Source organism: Musa acuminata, chromosome BXJ3-3 (genome assembly GCF_036884655.1).
Source record: "Musa acuminata AAA Group cultivar baxijiao chromosome BXJ3-3, Cavendish_Baxijiao_AAA, whole genome shotgun sequence".
Classification (NCBI taxonomy): Eukaryota; Viridiplantae; Streptophyta; class Magnoliopsida; order Zingiberales; family Musaceae; genus Musa; species Musa acuminata.
Genome location: NC_088351.1, coordinates 37,588,544 through 37,607,889, shown reverse-complemented (window position 1 = coordinate 37,607,889; position 19,346 = coordinate 37,588,544). Strand labels below are relative to the sequence as shown.

The 19,346-nt window shown below is 34.7% G+C and overlaps 2 protein-coding genes and 1 long non-coding RNA gene across 3 annotated transcripts; all 3 read left to right on the top strand.

Moving 5' to 3' along the window:
* The first annotated feature begins 4,308 nt into the window (after positions 1-4,308).
* On the top strand, positions 4,309-8,213 carry LOC135632404 (protein YELLOW LEAF 1, choloroplastic-like). Its single transcript, XM_065140960.1, has 5 exons — positions 4,309-4,382; positions 5,231-5,292; positions 5,851-5,996; positions 7,724-7,799; positions 7,920-8,213. Exons 2-5 carry the CDS (start codon positions 5,232-5,234, stop codon positions 8,114-8,116), a joined length of 480 nt encoding a protein of 159 aa, XP_064997032.1. The 5' UTR covers positions 4,309-4,382; position 5,231; the 3' UTR covers positions 8,117-8,213.
* A 1,166-nt stretch (positions 8,214-9,379) lies between these two features.
* On the top strand, positions 9,380-11,696 carry LOC103980005 (uncharacterized). The gene is made up of 4 exons (XM_009396289.3): positions 9,380-10,283; positions 10,769-10,839; positions 10,993-11,197; positions 11,294-11,696. The coding sequence occupies exons 1-4, from the start codon at positions 10,152-10,154 to the stop codon at positions 11,414-11,416; spliced, it is 531 nt and encodes a 176-aa protein (XP_009394564.3). The 5' UTR covers positions 9,380-10,151; the 3' UTR covers positions 11,417-11,696.
* A 1,008-nt stretch (positions 11,697-12,704) lies between these two features.
* LOC135634266 (uncharacterized) lies at positions 12,705-14,746 on the top strand. The gene is made up of 2 exons (XR_010495282.1): positions 12,705-13,093; positions 14,488-14,746. It is a non-coding gene; the product is annotated as an uncharacterized LOC135634266 (long non-coding RNA).
* Positions 14,747-19,346: the final 4,600 nt, after the last annotated feature.

The window sequence follows — 19,346 nt, the reverse complement described above, 5'->3', positions numbered from 1 at the left end:
CTTTGTCATTGTTTATTATTTTTTGTTGAAAAAATATATATTACATATTAGTTAAAAAAATTCTGATGACCAAAATTTTACCAAGTGCTTAGGACCTAACTAGAAGGTCAAATGTCAAAAAACATTGTATGAGTGCAATAAATTTGAAAAAAATTAAAAATAATTTTAAAATTCATAACAAAGAAATATTTAAAATAAAAAAAAACACTTCCATTTAGATCAAATTCAAAGGTATTAAAAAACTTTCAGGTTATTTTGAAATGTCCAGTTATGCAATGCACTTTTTTTAGATTTTTTTATTAAAAATAACACTAATTTTTTTTATCAAGTGTTTAGGACCTAACTAGAAGGTCAAATATATATAAAAAAAATTGTATGAGTAGATGATATTTTTGAGGAAATTTGAAAAGTATTTGAAAATTATAAAATGACACATAGGAATCTTAAAAATTATTAAAATAATTAAAATAAAAATACTAATATATGTCCATCTCAATCCAATTCAAAGGTGTCATAAAATTTATTAAGATATTTTGACGAGTTCTACTACGTGATGTACTATTTTTATATATTGGTCAAAAATAATGCATCGTATATTAGTAAATGTTTTCTAATGGTCAATTTTTTATCGCGTTCTTATAACATAATTAGAAGGTCAAATATAGTGCATGATATTTTTTAAGAATTTTGATAAAATATTTTAAAATTATAAAATTACACACAAGAACTGAATAATTTTTTTAAAAAATAATATATATATATATATATACATCGAAATTATACGATAAAACTCATCAAGCTAATATATGTTCGTAAACACTTAAAGCCTGTAAATATTCATTTAGTTTGTTCTAGTAAAAACATATATAAAAAAGTCATCGATTGATTAAAAATAAGAATAATATAAGGCGTCTAAATTCGAAATTGGCCATCTAAATTCAACACGTGACTTGTCCTCGAGTGGCACGTGTTAGTCGTGCGGGGATTGCCGTCAAACACGTCTCATTTCTCCTCGTGGAGAATAAAATCCAAAGCCTAGCAAAGATTATATGTATGACTACGGCACGCATACATCGATTCTTGTTGGAACAATGACGGGTTCGGATGCTAATTGGTTCGGATTCGAGTCGTGTTGGACCCAAACGGCTCCTATAAGACAGTAGACGAACACACTTGCGTATGGTGGTCAAAAGAAGGGAATAGCATTCCGTCCAACTTTGAGATCCACAAATTCCATGAGATTGATGTGACCATCTGTCGTTTGTTCTCTGTGAATTGGCAAACAATTTTATGAGATATAATTGCCCATTTTTAACCCTCTCTTCCTTTCTTTTTTTGTAAATTATAATATGTCGGCAAATATAAACTTTTAATTTTTTTTCTTGTATCTAATTTTTCTTTAATTTTTTGGATTTTCATCAAGAAACATTATATATATATATATATATATATATATATATATATATATATATATATATATATATATATATATATACAACTAATCAAGAAAAGACTTGATTATTTTTTATGGCATCCTAAATTTTAATTTATCTTCCAACACTAATATTCACCTTTTTATTTATCTTCCTTTGATTAGGAATTATTACAAATAAAGCACCTTAAATTTGAGTAAATTAAATATGGATATATTTTTAAAAAAAAATTATCTATTATAGTATTTTGGTATGTTACAATATTTTTTTGAACGTCACAACAAAAATACTATAAGACTTACTTGAAAGCGTTGTAAATGATTTAAATATACTTATAAGCTCAATCAAACTATCTAGAAGTCTAAAATTATAACATTACATTGGTCTATGATCAATAACAATCAAAGAGGAATGATATAATCTCACTTACAATATTTTTCAATGACGTTTACAATATTTTTAGTAAATCAATAAAATATTATAAATATTTTTAAAAAATATTATAAATGAATCAAATGAAAACACTACAACAATTGAAAACTAATAAAAAAAGAGCAAAATAATTTGACAAGAAAATTTTGAGGGATATTTTAACCGATAGAAAAATGAGCAAAAATTTTGATGAGAAATTTTTTAGGAATATTTTAGATATTTTTTTTAATTTAGAGGTATTGTTTGAGAAAATAAATTAAAATATGAGATATTCTTGACAAACACTAAATATAAGTATTTTTCTAGAAAAATAACCCTAAGAATATATCCTAAAAGAAAAATTATTATCTTATTCTAATAAAGTGCTCAAGATGAACTAAACATAGCCTAGAAAGATTTTGAGGCACAAAAAAAGGAAACAAATTGTTCCTTAGAACTTGATGATATTTTCGAAACTTTGAACATGAAATTGCTCAAAGTAGGGAACCCTTTGTCAATGAACTATTCCTTCACATGGTTCAACATACTTTGATATACAGATGTACCAATAAAGTGTTGCCCAATTGGAACTTTTCTACTGTAACTTTGACCCTCTTTTTAGGACATTAATGTGGTTGGAATATTGTATGCATAGTTAACAGATCATGACATTTTCTCCAACTTTGAATTTGGTAATTCATGCATCTCTTGATCAACTTGATGCTTAGATTGAGAATTGTTCTGATAGCTACATAAGACAAATATATATATTGTTTTTCTTTGCTTTTTTTTTTACATCAAGCACTTGATAGATGCAATAGTCATCCATCAATTAGGATGATAAAAAATAGCCACTGTGTGCTATCTTTTTGACAGGCATCTGAATCTCTCAATCATTGAAGTTAGCGGATAATGTGAATGTTTACTTATAACTTTTAAAAGTATAAGAATCGAGATATTAAAAATAATTAATTATATAATATAATATATAATTAACTCTAAACATATTATGTTGTATCGCATGCACCTCCAAATCAATTGGTATGAAATAACATAATGAATGTAAATTTTTTTATAATTTATATGAGATTCAATTCAGGGATAGTTTCGCATCATGACATATCGTATAACCTCATCCCTTTCCAATTTAGTCTCTCACCGATAATTGATTCATTAATTATTGAGTATAAGCTATTGACTAGAAATATTTAACAACTCCTTAATATAAATTGAATGTTTACTTATATGATAAAACTATATATAACTGAATACAATATGAAGCATTGATTTTTCAGAGAATGATTAGTGGTGGTTTTATTGAAGAGCTTTGTAAAAGTTCAGTCGACGATAAATTCGTTTTATTTGAGTAGATTTTTACCAATGGGTAAACCTCATATCCTCAAGTTTGATATCCATCTCCACAGTAGTTTAAGAATAAAATTATAATGTTAAAAGTAATGATATCACAATCATAAATATGTGAGTTAATTACATATTACATAATATTATAATTAATTATATATAGTATTTGGATCCTTACATATTCAAAAATTATATTGAGATTCATATATTTATTTACGAAAGTAAAATATTTATCTTTATTACTCAAACACATTCATTCTCTCTCTATTAATTTTTAATTATATAAAATTATCTTTTTAACAGTGTATAAGGATCTCAATATTTTACTTTCATAGATATAATAATCTCAATATAATTTTTAAAAATATAAGGACTTAAATACTAAAAAAAATTAATTATATAGAGTAATATATAACTAGTCATAAACATATTATATTGTCTCTTAAGCACCTAAAGATCAATTGTTATAGAACGATATAGTGCATGCAAAAAATAATACCTCAATATGTAATGGATTAATTCATGTATCTAACACTAAACTGATGTTTAAAATTGACATGTATAGTTCATATTGTGTCCTCGTCGCAAATCAATATAATTCATATGAGATTCAACACAGTGATAGTTTCATGTCACACGTGGTATAACCTCATTCCTTTCCAATTAAGTCTTTCATCGTACCCTTAATGGATAATTGATTCATTAATTATTGAGTATAAGCAATTGACTCAAAATATTTAACCTGTTAGAGCTACTTGATATAAATTGAATCTTTTTCTTAAGATTTAATCTTTACCAAATGACTCAAACCCAAATCAAATTGATCGATGATTTGAATATGGAATGCGATACTCAGATGCTATCTTGAAATTTTCCATCACTGTTATTTCCACCAAAAACTTAAGCTTATGTGTGGGATTATGATATGGCCAGTCATCTATCTTATTGGGCCTCGGAGCGGGCCCTACTATCTAGTGCCGGGCCCATGATAGGCCCTCTTGCAGCCCAGCCCAAATGATCTGTACCGGTCCAAGTGAACCGTCCACTAAGTCGGTTTCAATCACCGTATAAGGACCGACCACGTGGTCCGCAATATGGAGCTTCTAACCTCGTCGTCTTTGCCCTTGCGCTTGGCCGCTCGACGACTCCGCGAATTCTTCCGCGAAGGAGCGCAAGGTATGCGATACCTCTTCCTCCTCCGGTTTCTTGACCCTATGCCCTCCGTCGAGTTGGATTCCATTTTGTCTAGCTGGTTTTCCGTCATTATTCTTCGCTTCGTTTTTCTGATGCTGCCGCGATTCCTCCATCAAATTACTGCCTTGTCCCTCTCCGCTGCACGGGTTTGAATTCCGCGGTGGCATTCGAATAGTTGTCTCGGGTTTGAGACTCCTGCCGTGCTTCGGTTCTTAGGTATTCGTGATTTTAGGGGAGTTTAAGGTATGTGATCCCTCCTCTTCTTTCTCCTCCGCCAAGTTGGATTCTTTTGGTCGAGCTGGTTTTCCGTCATTTTTCTTTGCTTCGTTTTTCTGGGGCTACGGGGATTCTTGCATCGAACTACTGCTCCCTTCTTTCTCCGCCGCTCAGGCTTGAATTCCGCGGCGGTATTCCGATTGGTATATCGAGTTTGAGACTCTTGGCGTGCTTTGGTTCTTTAGTTATTCTTGACTTTTTGGTTCGGACAAATTGGATTTTTCTTTTCTAAAAACTGAATTTGCGGTTTTGGTCATTCTCAAATGTGTTTGATCTTACAGACTTGATTTTTGTGCTATTTTTTGTTTATTCATTTATGTTTTTTGTATCGAAGGAAAAGGCCTGAAACGTAGACAAATATTGGAGTTCTGTTCCGTTCTTTCTTAAGAGAGGTCACATCAAGAGATACATATATTTCGTGTGGTTCATCTTAAGTTATTTTCTATTCTTCAACATTTTTTGTGGTTTTTGGTCTTTTTGCTCACAAGTTTTGTTGACTGGTTTCATCCATTAGCCTTGATGAATTGATAGTTTCTTTCACTTCCAATTTTCAGCATGACCTCACTATCAATTGTTGCTGTGCGCACGCCAATCATTACTGATGATAGATATCTTGGTATGTCATATGTTCGTATTATCTTATAGTTCTATACTGCCATGTTGATTGGTTGACGAGAAAATAAAAATGCTTATTCTGTGCTTTGGATATCTCCAGATTATCTTGCTTTTTACTTCTATTGTTGGTTGTGCTTGATTTGGTATTTTGGGATAATTTACGTACAGTATTTTTTTTTGTAGCTGTAGTTGTTGCACTTTTTAACTAATAAAGAAATCTCTCGTTTGCTTTTGTACAAAATTTATGAATTACTTATTGTTTCGGAGCATTGGATAGACTAATGTATGAAGATATTTTTGTTGTAACATATATAATACACAAGCCAAGATTTGGTGGCTATATATTGTACTAGTCGAAGTTTTGTTTTAGTCAGGTGTTCATGTACTAGGAAAGGACCTTAACATCATTAATGGTGATCTTTAATATTCTACTGAACTTTCTTCCTCCAAAGAGGCAGTGGGGAATGTTATCATTTATTCTGTTGGTTTCTTGTTTCTGTTTTTGAGCATCGAATTTTATAATGTCTGATGTAACCAACTCTGTGGTTATGATATGTAGGGAAAACAAGGACTTGCCTGAGAACCCAGCTTGCGAAGCCTAATCTCTCATTACCCTGTATCAAGTGTCAACCATTTCAACGTAGACAATCTAAACTAGAAGCTGGGAGGCTGCTGTCTAGATCACTAATATGTGCTGCTAGCTTGGTACATTCTCCAAACTTTGTTCACGGGTTGTCATGCAGGCATATGTACATGATAAACTTTCATTGACTTTTTGCCTGTCATATTGAAGAAAACACTACCCAGTATTTTTTTTTCTTCTTTTTTTGGTTTACTCCGCAACTGTTGTTCATTTTGTCCACAATGTTCATCCTTCATATAGGCTATTGTCTGGAGTATATGTTTGAAACATGACCTTGATTTGCTGAAAGCTAATTCAGTAAGGAAAGAAGTCCTAGGTAATAGTTTCCTTGTCACATGATGCCAATTTGTTTCACAACAATGTAAAGAGAGTAAGGTTGCTCTCTCAGTCTGTAAGTGCAACTGCTATTAACTGGTTTTAAAGCTCTTCTTGAAAAGAAAAGAAGCAGTCAATTGTCCTCATATTTCAGGTAGCACTGTTGTACTTTATGAAGTGTAGTTGCCAAGTTTTGTAGAGGTTGATATCTTTTTTTGGATTTTGAAGTCTATGAATTTGCTTAGGTCAAATTTATGTTCCACTACAGAGTGTTAATCTCGGGCCCAATAAACCAGATTTTGTGACAGCCACGTCAAGCTCTGATATAGATCAATTTTAAATTTAGCTTGGATCTTAACCTACTGATGCATTTCTGGTTTAGATTTCTCAATCTCATGACATACTTCGAGGGATAAGGATAACGGTAGTCGTATCAATTCTATGGGACAAAAGGCCAGGTTAAGATAATCACATAGTTGTTTAGATGATATGAATATACAGACATTTTTTGTTTCTTGTAATTGGCAGGGGTTGCAAGATGGTTGTATCTTTAAGTCTTTATTTTCACTGAAGTGTTGGATCTCTCTATCTAGGCTTTATCTGAATGTCCAAAACTCTGACCATTAGAAGGAATACTTGAGTTGATTTTATCTAATCTTTCTGTATTATCATGGTTCATTTTTGTTCTTGGCATCTAACGGTTTATAAGTAGCTCTGGATGTTTTCTTCCCTTTTCCAGCTCTTCTTAGCTGTATAGTATGGGCCCTCATACATGTTAATGGTGGTTGGTCTTTTGCACAAGTTTCATCTTTGGAATGCTGCATTATCACCATGCAGTTGTATGCATCACATCAAAGATTTTGGTTCCTACAAAAATTCTTGATTTATATTTACAGCCAGAGAACACATTCTCCAATCCAACATCTAAGTTCTTCAATCCATTATAGAACACTCGAATGGCTATTCTCTGAGAATTGAATACATTCTCCAATCCGACATTTTCTCATCACCAGTTGGGGACAATTACATGTTGTTATGGTTGTACTCCAGCTGATAGCTGCCAATTTGCTTGCTATTATCTTTGATTACAGGGATTAACATATTGTGCAGAGTGCATGATGATCCCCAACGTAGGACTATTTTATTCATCTTTGCACCGTAATCTGTCGCTACTTAACCTATTGCTGGCGATATCTGGCCCTTTCCGTTCCATCTTTTTGAACATAGTTTTATTTCTAAAGGTCAACTGCCAACAAGAAAAAAAGAACTTTTTTGTTTTAGAACCTATTTATAACTCATACCTGTTAATTCAGTTGGTCTTATTCGTTGTGCTTCTCTTTGGTAGCAAATGGTTTTCAGACAATAAGCTTTCCCATGAATTCAAATATTGACCATGTAGAAAACTGGAATATTTATCAGTCTCTCTGTTCTTAGTTATCTTACAGCTTTTGATTGCACTGTGTATGTGCTGCAGAGCGCAAGATGTGCAGCAGAGCAGACACAGACGGTCACACGCCAATCATCGACGATAACTATTGCTCCCATCCAAGGTAATCAACATAAATATGTATTCCCAAGTTGTTTCAATCATTTTAGCACTAGAGAAGGACTTGACTTTTGTTTATATTTTTGTTGATAACAATTATTGGATGCTTCCATGTGGATTTCAGGGAAGGAAAAGTCACCGGAGCTTGATGATGGGGGTACAGGATTTCCACCTCGTGATGACGATGGCGGTGGAGGTGGAGGTGGCGGTGGATGGCACCACTGGTCGGGTGGTTTCTTCTTTTTTGGTCTTCTTGCATTTCTTGGCCTCCTCAAGGATCAAGAAAGTGAGGGACCTTACAGGGATAGGAGAAGAAGATGACTGATCCACCCTCATTGTTGTTATTTGTATGATAAATGATATCATGTGGGTTTGCCTTCGCTTATGAATAAAACAAATTGGCTTGCTATCTGTAAGATATGCAGAGGCAGAAATGCGATTGGATATACAGAAATTAAAGTAGTTAAAACTCATATTTCAATCTGTCACTGCACCCCTTCTCTAATGAGATGATTTGTGCTTCATAATTCCATTCTTTTTTGTTGATGGACAGACTGTAGAGATAGTAAAAGTGCATGGATGGTCATAATTCCGTTTATTTAAAGATGGAAGGGCAGACCAGTCTTTCAATATATCAATCCATGCTAAGATCCAAGAGGACAAAAGTGTTCCTTTTTCTTTCTGGTGTTCCTTATACGCTGAAGCTTGAATTCAGGGTGTGAAAAGAAGTAATCTCATCTTAAGAACAAGAGGTATACCTTGGAGAATGAAGGTTGAGCAGCTATATATGTAGGATTTTTATTTTTATATTTTTTAAAATTATATTAGGATCTCTATATTTATAAAATATTTAATTTTATTTTTTCTCATATCATTGATTTTGTTGATAAAAATATCAGACGTGTCGTCACGTCCGAGAAATGATACTAAAATAAGGATAAAATAATAATTTTATAGTGTTATATTTTATCGATATTAATTTTTTCCTTTTATAATTTCTATGAAAAAACATTCCTTTTTCGATTTTATCCTCTCCTTTGACTTCGACTGACGAGAAGGAGACAGGATCACAAGAAAGATCCGATTATTTCACTTGTTATTTAACAAAATTTTTCTCTCTTTCTTGATTTTTAACTTTATAAGATTATTTTTTAAGATTATTTTTTACTCATGATAATCTGTGTGATATTTTGGATAATAAAATTAATGACATGAGGAACAATAAAATTAAATATTTTATTTTCATAAATATAAAGATTACAGTATAATTTTTAAAAATATAGAGATTAAAATATAAAAAAAACTAATTATATGATATAATTTAGAATAGATTCACTCGCTTTTGATGATATATCGTAGGACAGTGGAAAACCAGAATGGAAGAGGACTACTTGGAATCCTTCCTTGCTGCAAAAGCTGGCCTTCAATTGGGCATATATTATTACACTATCCAACAGCTAGAGAGCCACTTTTTTGTTTTCTGGGTGTCGTCACCAACCTTTTCACCAGCATCAGGTCTCCATCATGCTCATGAGGGCCCATTCTACCCTGCATCTGTCATAGCGTGGGAGCACAAGCTCCCTAGGTTTCTGCCCCTCTCTGCAGGGGAAGCAGAAAGCTGTGTGCTTCCATTATTTGCCGACTTTTAATGCTCACTACATTAGCAAGCATGACAATGTGGCTGAGTGCGTCCTCCGGGAAGTGAGGTGGTGTGGAAGAACAGTAAAAGTTCTGCCATGGCAATGCAATGAAACAATGGGGAGAAACTGCGACCGCAAGGACGGAGGTAGTGTGATCCAACTGCAAGGACTAAGCAGGCAGCAGAAACTGCAACATCACCGCACAGTAGCCATTCATCTCCTCCCCTGTCCTCATCCTCCCTCTCTCCTGTTTCGACCAGCCAAAGAACGGATTTAAGAGAATTCCCCACCCTCGAATGGAGTCCATGTGATCTCTACTCTCCGCCAGTCTTTGTTCACGGTGGCCCATCTAGGCCTGGAGTCATGTGATGGAAAGGAGGCAAGGTGAGAGAAGTAGAAACCGGGAGAAGAAGGGAGAAGTCAAGAAGGGCAAGTGTTTCAGGATATGCATCACCCAGCCCAGCTTTTTCTCTCTCCTCCTCTCTCTTCCCTTCCGAGCCTCGGACAAAACCAACCCCCCCAAACTTGCCAAAATTGCCGCAACCCATATCCCATTCAATTTATGTGGGCGTATTGGTCATCATCAGACCTCGGAGAACAGGGGAAGGAACCTTTCCCTGCTTTTATTGCTCTACAATGTCATCTCTTCCTTTCATTCTAGCCGTTGCTCTCTCGTTCCCTTCCCTTCTCCTTCCTAAAGATCGGATTTTGAGACGATGGTGACGAAGAAAGGGAAGAGCTTTGCAGTGGGATTCTTCCCATCTTGCTCTCTATCGCCGGTCGGTGAAGAGGACAAGGCGCGCTTTAGGTACCAGAGCCTTCTTCTAGATTATGAAGAGTTGAGAAAGGTGAGATCTTTGGGCTTCTTTACCTCTTTGTCTTCAGCTTTTCCTTGAATTAGTGGGGCTTTTTTTTTTGGGTTGCAAATTTAGTTTGTTTATGAGTATTTTTTCTCATAATGAAATAATCTTTTTTCTCTCCTCCATTCTTAGATTGTGAGATCTGAAAGTAATCTTGTTGCAGAAATAATTTCTTGTCATGCTCTTTTAGACGGATCTACACTTTATTGGTTTTCTTTTCCTTTTTCTTCCTTTTATGGATTGAGTTAATCTTAAGTTGTCTTCTAGTTTTCCTGCCTGTTGGATTTGTAATCTGGTGCTTCAAATTTTCCTTTTGTCTGAATGATTAGAAAGCACTTTTCTCTAAGTTTTAATCTAATGTTTGGAGAAGTCAACATCACATGGGATGTCATTCAGTAGTATGAGCTTTCTCAATCTATTGCTGTATCATGAACAACATTTACAAGATTTTGTTTTGGATTCTATTTCATCAGGAAACTGAATCAAAGAGGCAGCAGTTGCACAAGGCCAATATGAGGAAGCTAAGGCTTCGTGCTGAAGTCGAGTACTACATCTTTCCTTTATTCCATTGAATTCATTATTTCTCTTGATTTCTGGCTGACATTTAGAATTGATTTAAAAGGTCAGAGTTCATAACCCTGTATTTTTGGATGGTCTACAACCAAATAAACATTCTTGTTGATGGTGGATCATGTAGATTCTTGCAGATGAAGTATTCTTGCCTATTGAAGAATCCTTCAGGAAGAACACAATATAGACTCAAAAAGAAGAGACCACAGATTAGGCCATTCGAATCGCTTCGCAATAGTTGTTCGAGTACCGTTATCGAGTGTCAAGCTCGTCTTTCAACCGTAAGAGAAGATGATCTTCCTAGGACTTCAACAATTATAGACTTGAACCAGGTCTGCTTACAGTAGAAACAAATACAATAACTTGAATTGCTTGCATTCGAACCTAAGCAGCACTCTTGGATTCATAATTGGGTTTTCTGTTGGCAGGAAGCCGAGGAAATGGAGGAGTTTCAGGTCACTTGGGAGCCCTTAAAAGCAGATACATTGAAGAGTTGTTCCATGAATGGAGGAGATGTGGTGGCTAATGATCTGAAGCTTCCGATTTGCTGAGACATGGGAATCAGACCAGCCATACTGAATAGAGGAAAATTACATGGCACAATCAAGTAGCTCAAGGATTTAGGCTCTCCTCACTTGTATAGTGTGTCTGAAATGGATCATCCTACTGTCTTTTCTCAAAGGGAAAAGAAGGCAACTCATCTAATTTCACTTCCTACGTTGATAATGTTACTCTTAGCAATGGTGTTTGTCACTTTGAGAACGATATGTATCAATTTCCTCTTTTTCAAGAACGATACTTTTACCGATACAATAATTTTCTCGAGTTTTACAGTGTGTTGCAATCTGAGATAGATGCTATGTTGCTTGATAACAGAACATGATGAATCAATGCATTTTAACTTGTATAATCCCAGTTCATCTCTGTGAAGCCAAAAAAGCTTCAGCTACTGTGAACCATATGAAATAGCTTCAACCAGCCTTCTCTGAGGCTGGTGCACAAGAAGAGTTGATGTGTACATGTTCTTTAGATCTCCTCTTGCTCATACTTTCCTACTTTCCACCTTGGTTATCTGTTCCAAGTCCATGCTGTCCTGATCACTAATGACAAGAACTTCTTCTCATGATGCAGTAGTGCAGTGTGCAATGAATAATGCTTCAGCTTGTGTCAACAGTCTCTCTCTCTCTCTCTGGTGTAGCATGGACTGGTTGGCTTCTTCTCTACAACTGCAGTATACCATGGTCATGTTTGCTGCATTTAAATAGAGCATCTTTGCTATCAACCACATGTTCTTGATGTCTCTCATTCTAATTGCCAGACTAGAATGACATCTGAAACCTCAAGCAGTTCTACCCCAACAAGACTGATCCTGAGAAATAATTTTGACAAGCATTTTGTTGAAATGTTATTATCCTAATTTGGAGAGGTACAATACACACAATCTTATCCTTATAAATTTGAAGATTTTTATATTTATTTTATTTTATTTTATAGATGTTGATGTATATATTTGTGTGTGGAGGATCATTATTTTGAGGGATGTATATGCATATAATTATAAGAGTAAATACACTATTTTCATACTTTCCAGGGATAGATATGTAAAAGCACTCTCCCTCCTTTAAAGTCACGTGAGCAGCAGGTGCTATGATGTGTCACAAGATTCCCCCCACAGTGGCATTCATCGAGTATTCTTCTCGAAGTGGAAGGTTAGTTTCGTCCACTCACAATCCATCATTTAAACGAGAAACTTGTGGCAATGTACCTCGTTGCGGATAAGAGGTTGATGGTAACGGGGCCCATTTAGTATCAGCGGTGAACCCGCGGGTAGAGGGGAAAGGAGTACATCACAATCTGAGACTCAAAATACGACGATCTAATTACGAAACTACCCGTCGACGGCCGGACCGGCTCCTTTCCCTCCCTCCCTCTTACGCTACCCCGAGAGCGAAGTGGACGACTTCGCGAAGACCTACCTCCATCTCTCCTCTCGTCTTCCACATGCGGAGGTGCCGATCGGGTTGACAGCGTGTTCGTAGCTCTTACGATATCGAGAGGAGGTGATTCGGTGAGGCATGCAGACGGATCGGACGGACAACAGCTTGAGGCCCAGCAGCAGCGGCGGGACCCGAGGCAGCGGAAGCCTCCCCCCCGGGTTCGATACGGCCGCCTCCAATCTTCCCGTCCTCGGCCCACGTGGCGATGCCGGCGCCCCCCTCCCGCTCAAGGTCGTTGGGAAATTAAACTCCATTGATGTGTGGCTTCTTTGGGCCGACTGAAGCTTGCGTCTTTGAATCGCCTGATCTGATGTTCGATATCGGTTTTCGTTTTCTCGATTGGTTGGTAGATTGATGCATCCGTTGTCGTTCTATCTGTTCTCTTTTACGTGTGCTGGAGGGAGTTTGATGGAAAAGGTGAGGTTGTGGTGAAACCTCATCCCAGGTAGGTCAGAATCGTGCTTCCCATGGGTTAGACGGTGGAAGCAAGCTTCAGGATTCTGAAAGGGTTCCAGATTATATCTTCTGTGCTACTGAATAGTTTGGCCATTTCTAATTGGTATCCTCATAATTAGAGTGGATGAATAGTTTTTTATTGTCATAGAGTTTGACTTGTCTGTTTCGATCGATCAGTTGATTTCTGTGTCCGCTTTTGCTTGCTGTGACTGGTAGCTCATATACTTCATGTTCCTGGTAATTAAACATTGTAACATGCTTATGGAAAGATTCCAGCGTCAGTCTGTCAAGTTACTGAGATTCGCTGTCTTCTTTTTAGCTTCTGGAGTTTATATGATTCTTTTATGTCATATACATTTGGCTAACACGGCATGCTATTTTGTCATGTTGTTCAAGTGATTATAAAGGTTGTTTTTTGGGAGATCTCTTGTTGCTTTATTTATTGCCTTATGGACAACTGTTAGTGTGATTTTAAGGAGTATTATACAGCATTATGTAACTATTTTACCAGCCTGGAGACTTCAGATTCGAAAGTCATGAACGCGTTCATTACACTAGCGATCAACTTCTAAAACTTCATGAGATACATCAGAATATTCATTTCATGGAACCAATTTATTTCGTCACATTATGATCTCTTATTGTTGCTATTAAACATGGTGAAACTGGTTACAATTTTCGTCAGTATGTTAGTCTCTGACAAGGTTAGTTGAATCTTGATTGCATATAGATTATTTTTTGCTAGTTGAGAGAAGCAGTTCATTGCTGAACTAGTATGACTCTAGTGGGATTGTTACAGCATAGTTTATCAGTCTTTAATGAGAATCAAGCCGACTCATTGTTTTGTCAGACTTCTTTTTCAAATATCTTGTATTTTTTTATTTCAGATTCATTTTTTCTCCCAATGTAAAACTGGAGTTCTCCGACATATATATTTTTTGTTCCTTTTATTAAAATGCTTTTTTACTTAGTAAATTATCTTTTCGCTTGCCATTGGAACATGTGATTATTTTAAAGGGATTTAAATAGGAGATTTGTCATCGTTATGGAATACAGATACTTAAAAGCTAATCAGGGGTTAATAAATTGGTAGATAGGCTTGTTTGATCAGTCACATCTTTGCAATTAGATCTCTATAACTGTTTGTCTATTTTATTTCCATTTGGCAGGCTATGCAGAACTCAGGAGACATTCTAAAACTCAAACAGGAGATTGAGCCAGAATTGTTTCTGGATGATGAAAGTTGGGGCCTTAGTGATGCTAATGTATGATCTCCTACTTCTACATGTCAAAGTGCATTACTAAGCGTCAGAGTCAACCTAATTTCAAAATCAAATGGTTGTGACTACCACACCAGAATCACAAGAACCATCATGAGTGATGTGGAATTCTAGGCTTTCTTTCATAATTAAGGCATGTTTACCCCTCTGATTTAGAAAGGAATTAGATAAAATATGTTACTTATGCATGTATAGTTGAGAGTTTATTATATACTTAAATCTATACAAGATCATATTTTAGTTTTACAAATGGAATACTGGATAGATATGAGAACAAAAGTAAAATATTAGAAAGATCCAAATAAAATGATAAAATATTTATAGAATATGAAAAATTACATGCTCACGTATAAGAGATCGAGTCAACTTGAAGTAATAGAATATTTAGATGTTAATTTTATAAATTACTTTGACAATAGGAAGTCCACTTTAGAATTTATATGCTTGTGGGTAATTTCTTGATAAAGTAAAAAATTAATCGCTTATTATATCATCAACAATGTAAGCTGAATTTATGATATATTTTGATATCATAAATCAAACTTTATGGTTACAAAATTTTATATTTAAGACTTTTTATGGTCGACTCAATTACCAAGCCATTGAAAATATTTTATAATAATATCATAATAGTTTTCTTCTTTAAGAATGATAAGTTAAAATACTTAGTAGTTATAGAAAAAAAATCCAAATACAACATATGTTAATTAAGAACTTAGCACCACTTCTAAGATTATTAACCAATTTATTAAAATTTTATAATGTAAAATATTTAAAGAATATGTTCTTGGAATAATATGATCAACTCATAAACATAAGGTGATACATATTTAAGTGAATACTATTACTGATATTTTTTTCTACTTAATTAAAATTATTTATTTTTATTATCCTATTTATATTTATATACATATTATGATTGAATATGATAATAATATTATCTTGACAAAACAAAATACAAATATTGTTATGAACTATATTAGAAAAGATTAACAATGTTGAAATATATAGAAAAGAGTACGATATTGATTACATACAATTGTGTTGACTCTCGTTGGTAGTTGGACTTAATGTTATAATATTATATTTATTAGGATTATTAGTTTATTTTATAAAATTTATGTGTAGGTGTAAAATACTTTCCAAGACTTTTAAAATTTAAAATTTTTGTGAGTTTATACAAATTCATCGTGGAGGCCACAAATACCATCAAATTATTGAATCAAGATTTTGTTCGTTTGGATCGTTTTGATGGAATGAATTTTACCCGTTGGCAAGATAAAATGAAGTTCATGTTGATTGCTTTGAAGATCTTCTATGTGCTTGATCCAAATCTTCAATAAATTCCTGATCCAACCGACGATGACACCGATGAAGTCAAGGCTGAACAAAAGAAGAAAATTGAATATGAAATCATGTGTAGAGGATACATTCTCAATGCTCTTTCGAACCGGCTTTATGATCTTTATACTGTGGAACTATCTACAAAAGCAATTTGAAAAGCTTTGGAATTCAAATATGGAGGAAGGGACAAAGAAAATTTTAATTTCTAAATATTTTGATTACAAGTTTGTGAATGGCAAGTCAATCTTGGCACAAGTGTATAAGTTGTAGGTCATTGTTAATCAATTGAAAGCTGAAAAAATCGAACTTCCTAAACCTTTTTAAGTATGGGCTATAATAGCCAAGTTACCTTCATCTTGGAAAGGGTATAGGAAGAAGATTTTGCATGACTCCAAGGATATCACTTTGGAGCAAATTCAAAAACATCTTTGAATCGAGGAGGAATCGAGGATGAAAGACAAGAGTGAGAACTCTTTTGGCAATATAAAAGCAAATGTTGTGAATCAGCATAAAAATTCCAACAGAGACAAGCAAAACAAGGAGAATCATTTTGGCCCCAAAAGGGATCAAAGAAAATTTAAGAAGCCAAAAAGTGGAGGCTATTTTGTTTGTGGAAAACCTGGTCATTTTGCTAGGGATTGCAGATTTAAAAAAGGCCAGAAACTAGAAGTCAACTCTGTTGAGGGAGATGATAATATAATTGCTATGGTGAGCGAAGTGAATGTCATATTTGGCAAGGTTTCTGGTTGGTGGTACGGTACTTGTGCTACCGTCCATGTTTGCTATGATAAGATACTATTCAAGACTTATAAAGAAGTCACAGAAGGGCATGAGATTCAAATAGGAAATGAAGTTCGTTCTAAGGTGATTGGCAAGGGAAATGTGGAACTCGCTTTCACTTCGGGTAAGAAAGTCACTCTTACTAATGTTCTTCGTGTACCAAATATGAGTAGAAATTTAGTGAGTGGGAATCTCCTTGGCAAACCTAGAATTAAATCTGTATTTGAATCCGGGAAGTTAATTCTATCTCCTAATGGAACTTTTGTTGGAAAAGACTATTCCGTTGAGGGAATGGTCAAATTATCTATTGTTGACAATGATTCTAAATTTAATAAAGATGTTGCTTCTATTGATATTGTTGATTCATATTCGACATGATAGATTAGCACGTATTGGAACTAGCACCATTACAAGAACGGTTAAGTGTGACTTAATAAATTATCATTTTGATGGTTTTAATAAATGTGAAATTTGTGTTAAATCAAAGATGTGGAAGAAATTCTTCGAAAGTGTTTATACGCGTTTCAAACCTAAATATATTTCCTAAAGTATTTTTTCATAATCTTAATAGCCGAGAGGCTTTGTCCGACTTCCACGGAATCAACGCTTGCAAACTGTAGCCGAGACTTGTGAATGAATCATGCGACAGTATTTTTCTATAGTGTTTTTACCCCCACAAATAGGGTAAAAACACTATTTGAGGGGGGGCGGGAAAGATGACGACAAGCTTTGTCCGACTTCCACGGATTCAACGCTTGCAAACTGTAGCCGAGACTTGTGAATGAATCATGGGAAGGTCGGCCATGGTGGTGAGTGGCGTCGTCGTGAAGCTTCCTAATGCTTCTCGGTCGTGAGCATTGTTTCCAGGTGAGGTTGGTCAGAGCTCGACAGCAGCGGAGGGAGACGGCGAAGACCTCATCGGCCCATGCAGTGAACGACTGCTTCGATTCCCTTATCATCAATGGAGATATGTCATGTCTTGCATGCATCTGTCTTCCTCCTCTAATTATTTCTTGCTTGCTCGTTTAAGGCAGTCTTAAAACTTTGTATCCATTTGTTGAACACTTTTGCAGTTTTCTAAATCAATCTCGTATGTACATATAATTCAGAAGAACATACGAGTGCATACAACAACTCATTCATAGTATACATTCAAGAGTTCAAATTAAAGGGAACAAACTAAATAGGGTCAATATTCATTGAGATAAAAATTAATATACTATAAAAAAACTAAGTATTTAAGTTGTGAGAACCTTTTTAATCCTTAATAGTTGAACTATTCTCTAAACTCTCTCTATTTTCATTTGGATTGGCAAAAGGCATTCGTGTTGATCTCTACTTCATACTTGGAGATAGAGATGACAATGAATTAAACTTTGTTTTTGTGACATCAAATCTATCTTACCTACTTGTCGATTTCAACTTACAAAATGCATTGCGGCAGATGCAGCGGTCAAAGGTTTGATGGGCGACATGCAATAACACGTAAACGCGTTAGGACCGATCGTCTTCTTCCCATCTCCTTCTCTCGTTCAACCTGTCTTTTCTCGGTCCATTTCACAAGTCTTCAACCACAAACCTGTGTCTGAAACCAAAGCCGACTTGGTCGTCTGTTGCTAATTTTTTGTATAATTCCCACTGAAGAATTATGCAACCACTCCTATTTTTTTTGTATAATTCCCTTTTTTTTGCTAATTTTAATTATGCAACCACTCGCGTGCATATGGGTTTGGTCATCATGCATCATTCTATTTTGATTCGTGCATGCCTCGAAATATTAAGTTAAGCTGGGATAGATATTTTGTTACTAGTGGAGTCTACTTACTACTTAGAATTCAATTGTGTTTAAATTGTTCTAGGAATTTGTGAAAAGCATTTGTAAATTTACAACTCAAATCAGCGGATGCTTCATAAGACTTTATTAGTAGGTGCCTGAACCTTTATAGTATTATAGAGATTAGAATCTTAAATAGTAGGTTTATTTGTAATTATTCTACTATTATTTTTAATGATATTATATAATTTTAGGAAACTGAACTTTCACTAAGATTTCTTCCTCTTTAGCATACTTGAACAATTGAGTTGTAGTAAGATTCTAATATATAAGGCGACGTCGTCAAAAAAAGCGATGTCGTGTCGCCTCAACGACGTCGTCGAAAAAGGCGACGCGACGTCACCTTTTATAATATATATATATATATATATATATTATTTATTTCGTTTTGTTTAGTATCGAACGGTCTGTGTACTGATAAACTGACGGACCGATATGTATCACCCGTATCTAATGGTGCCCTCGGTTCCACCCAAAGATGGTTTATAAAAAAATGATGTGAAACCATTTTGAAAGCCAAGGCTATGTGCATGATTATTCTCATGTATATGACAAAGGCAAAGCTGGATCCGTACAGCTAGTTCCATGTGATATGATTATGAACATTAATAGCCACATCCAGTATTTCTATGGGTATAAGTCATCAAAAGGGGTGAACGTGTTCTCCACTGGATATATATCAACATCACAGTGCCTTATATGTATGTTCACAAAGAGATTTGGTACAAATTTCAAATAAGATCTACCATTTCTGAAGAGTTGATGATGTGGAATCTATGGGTAATGGCTC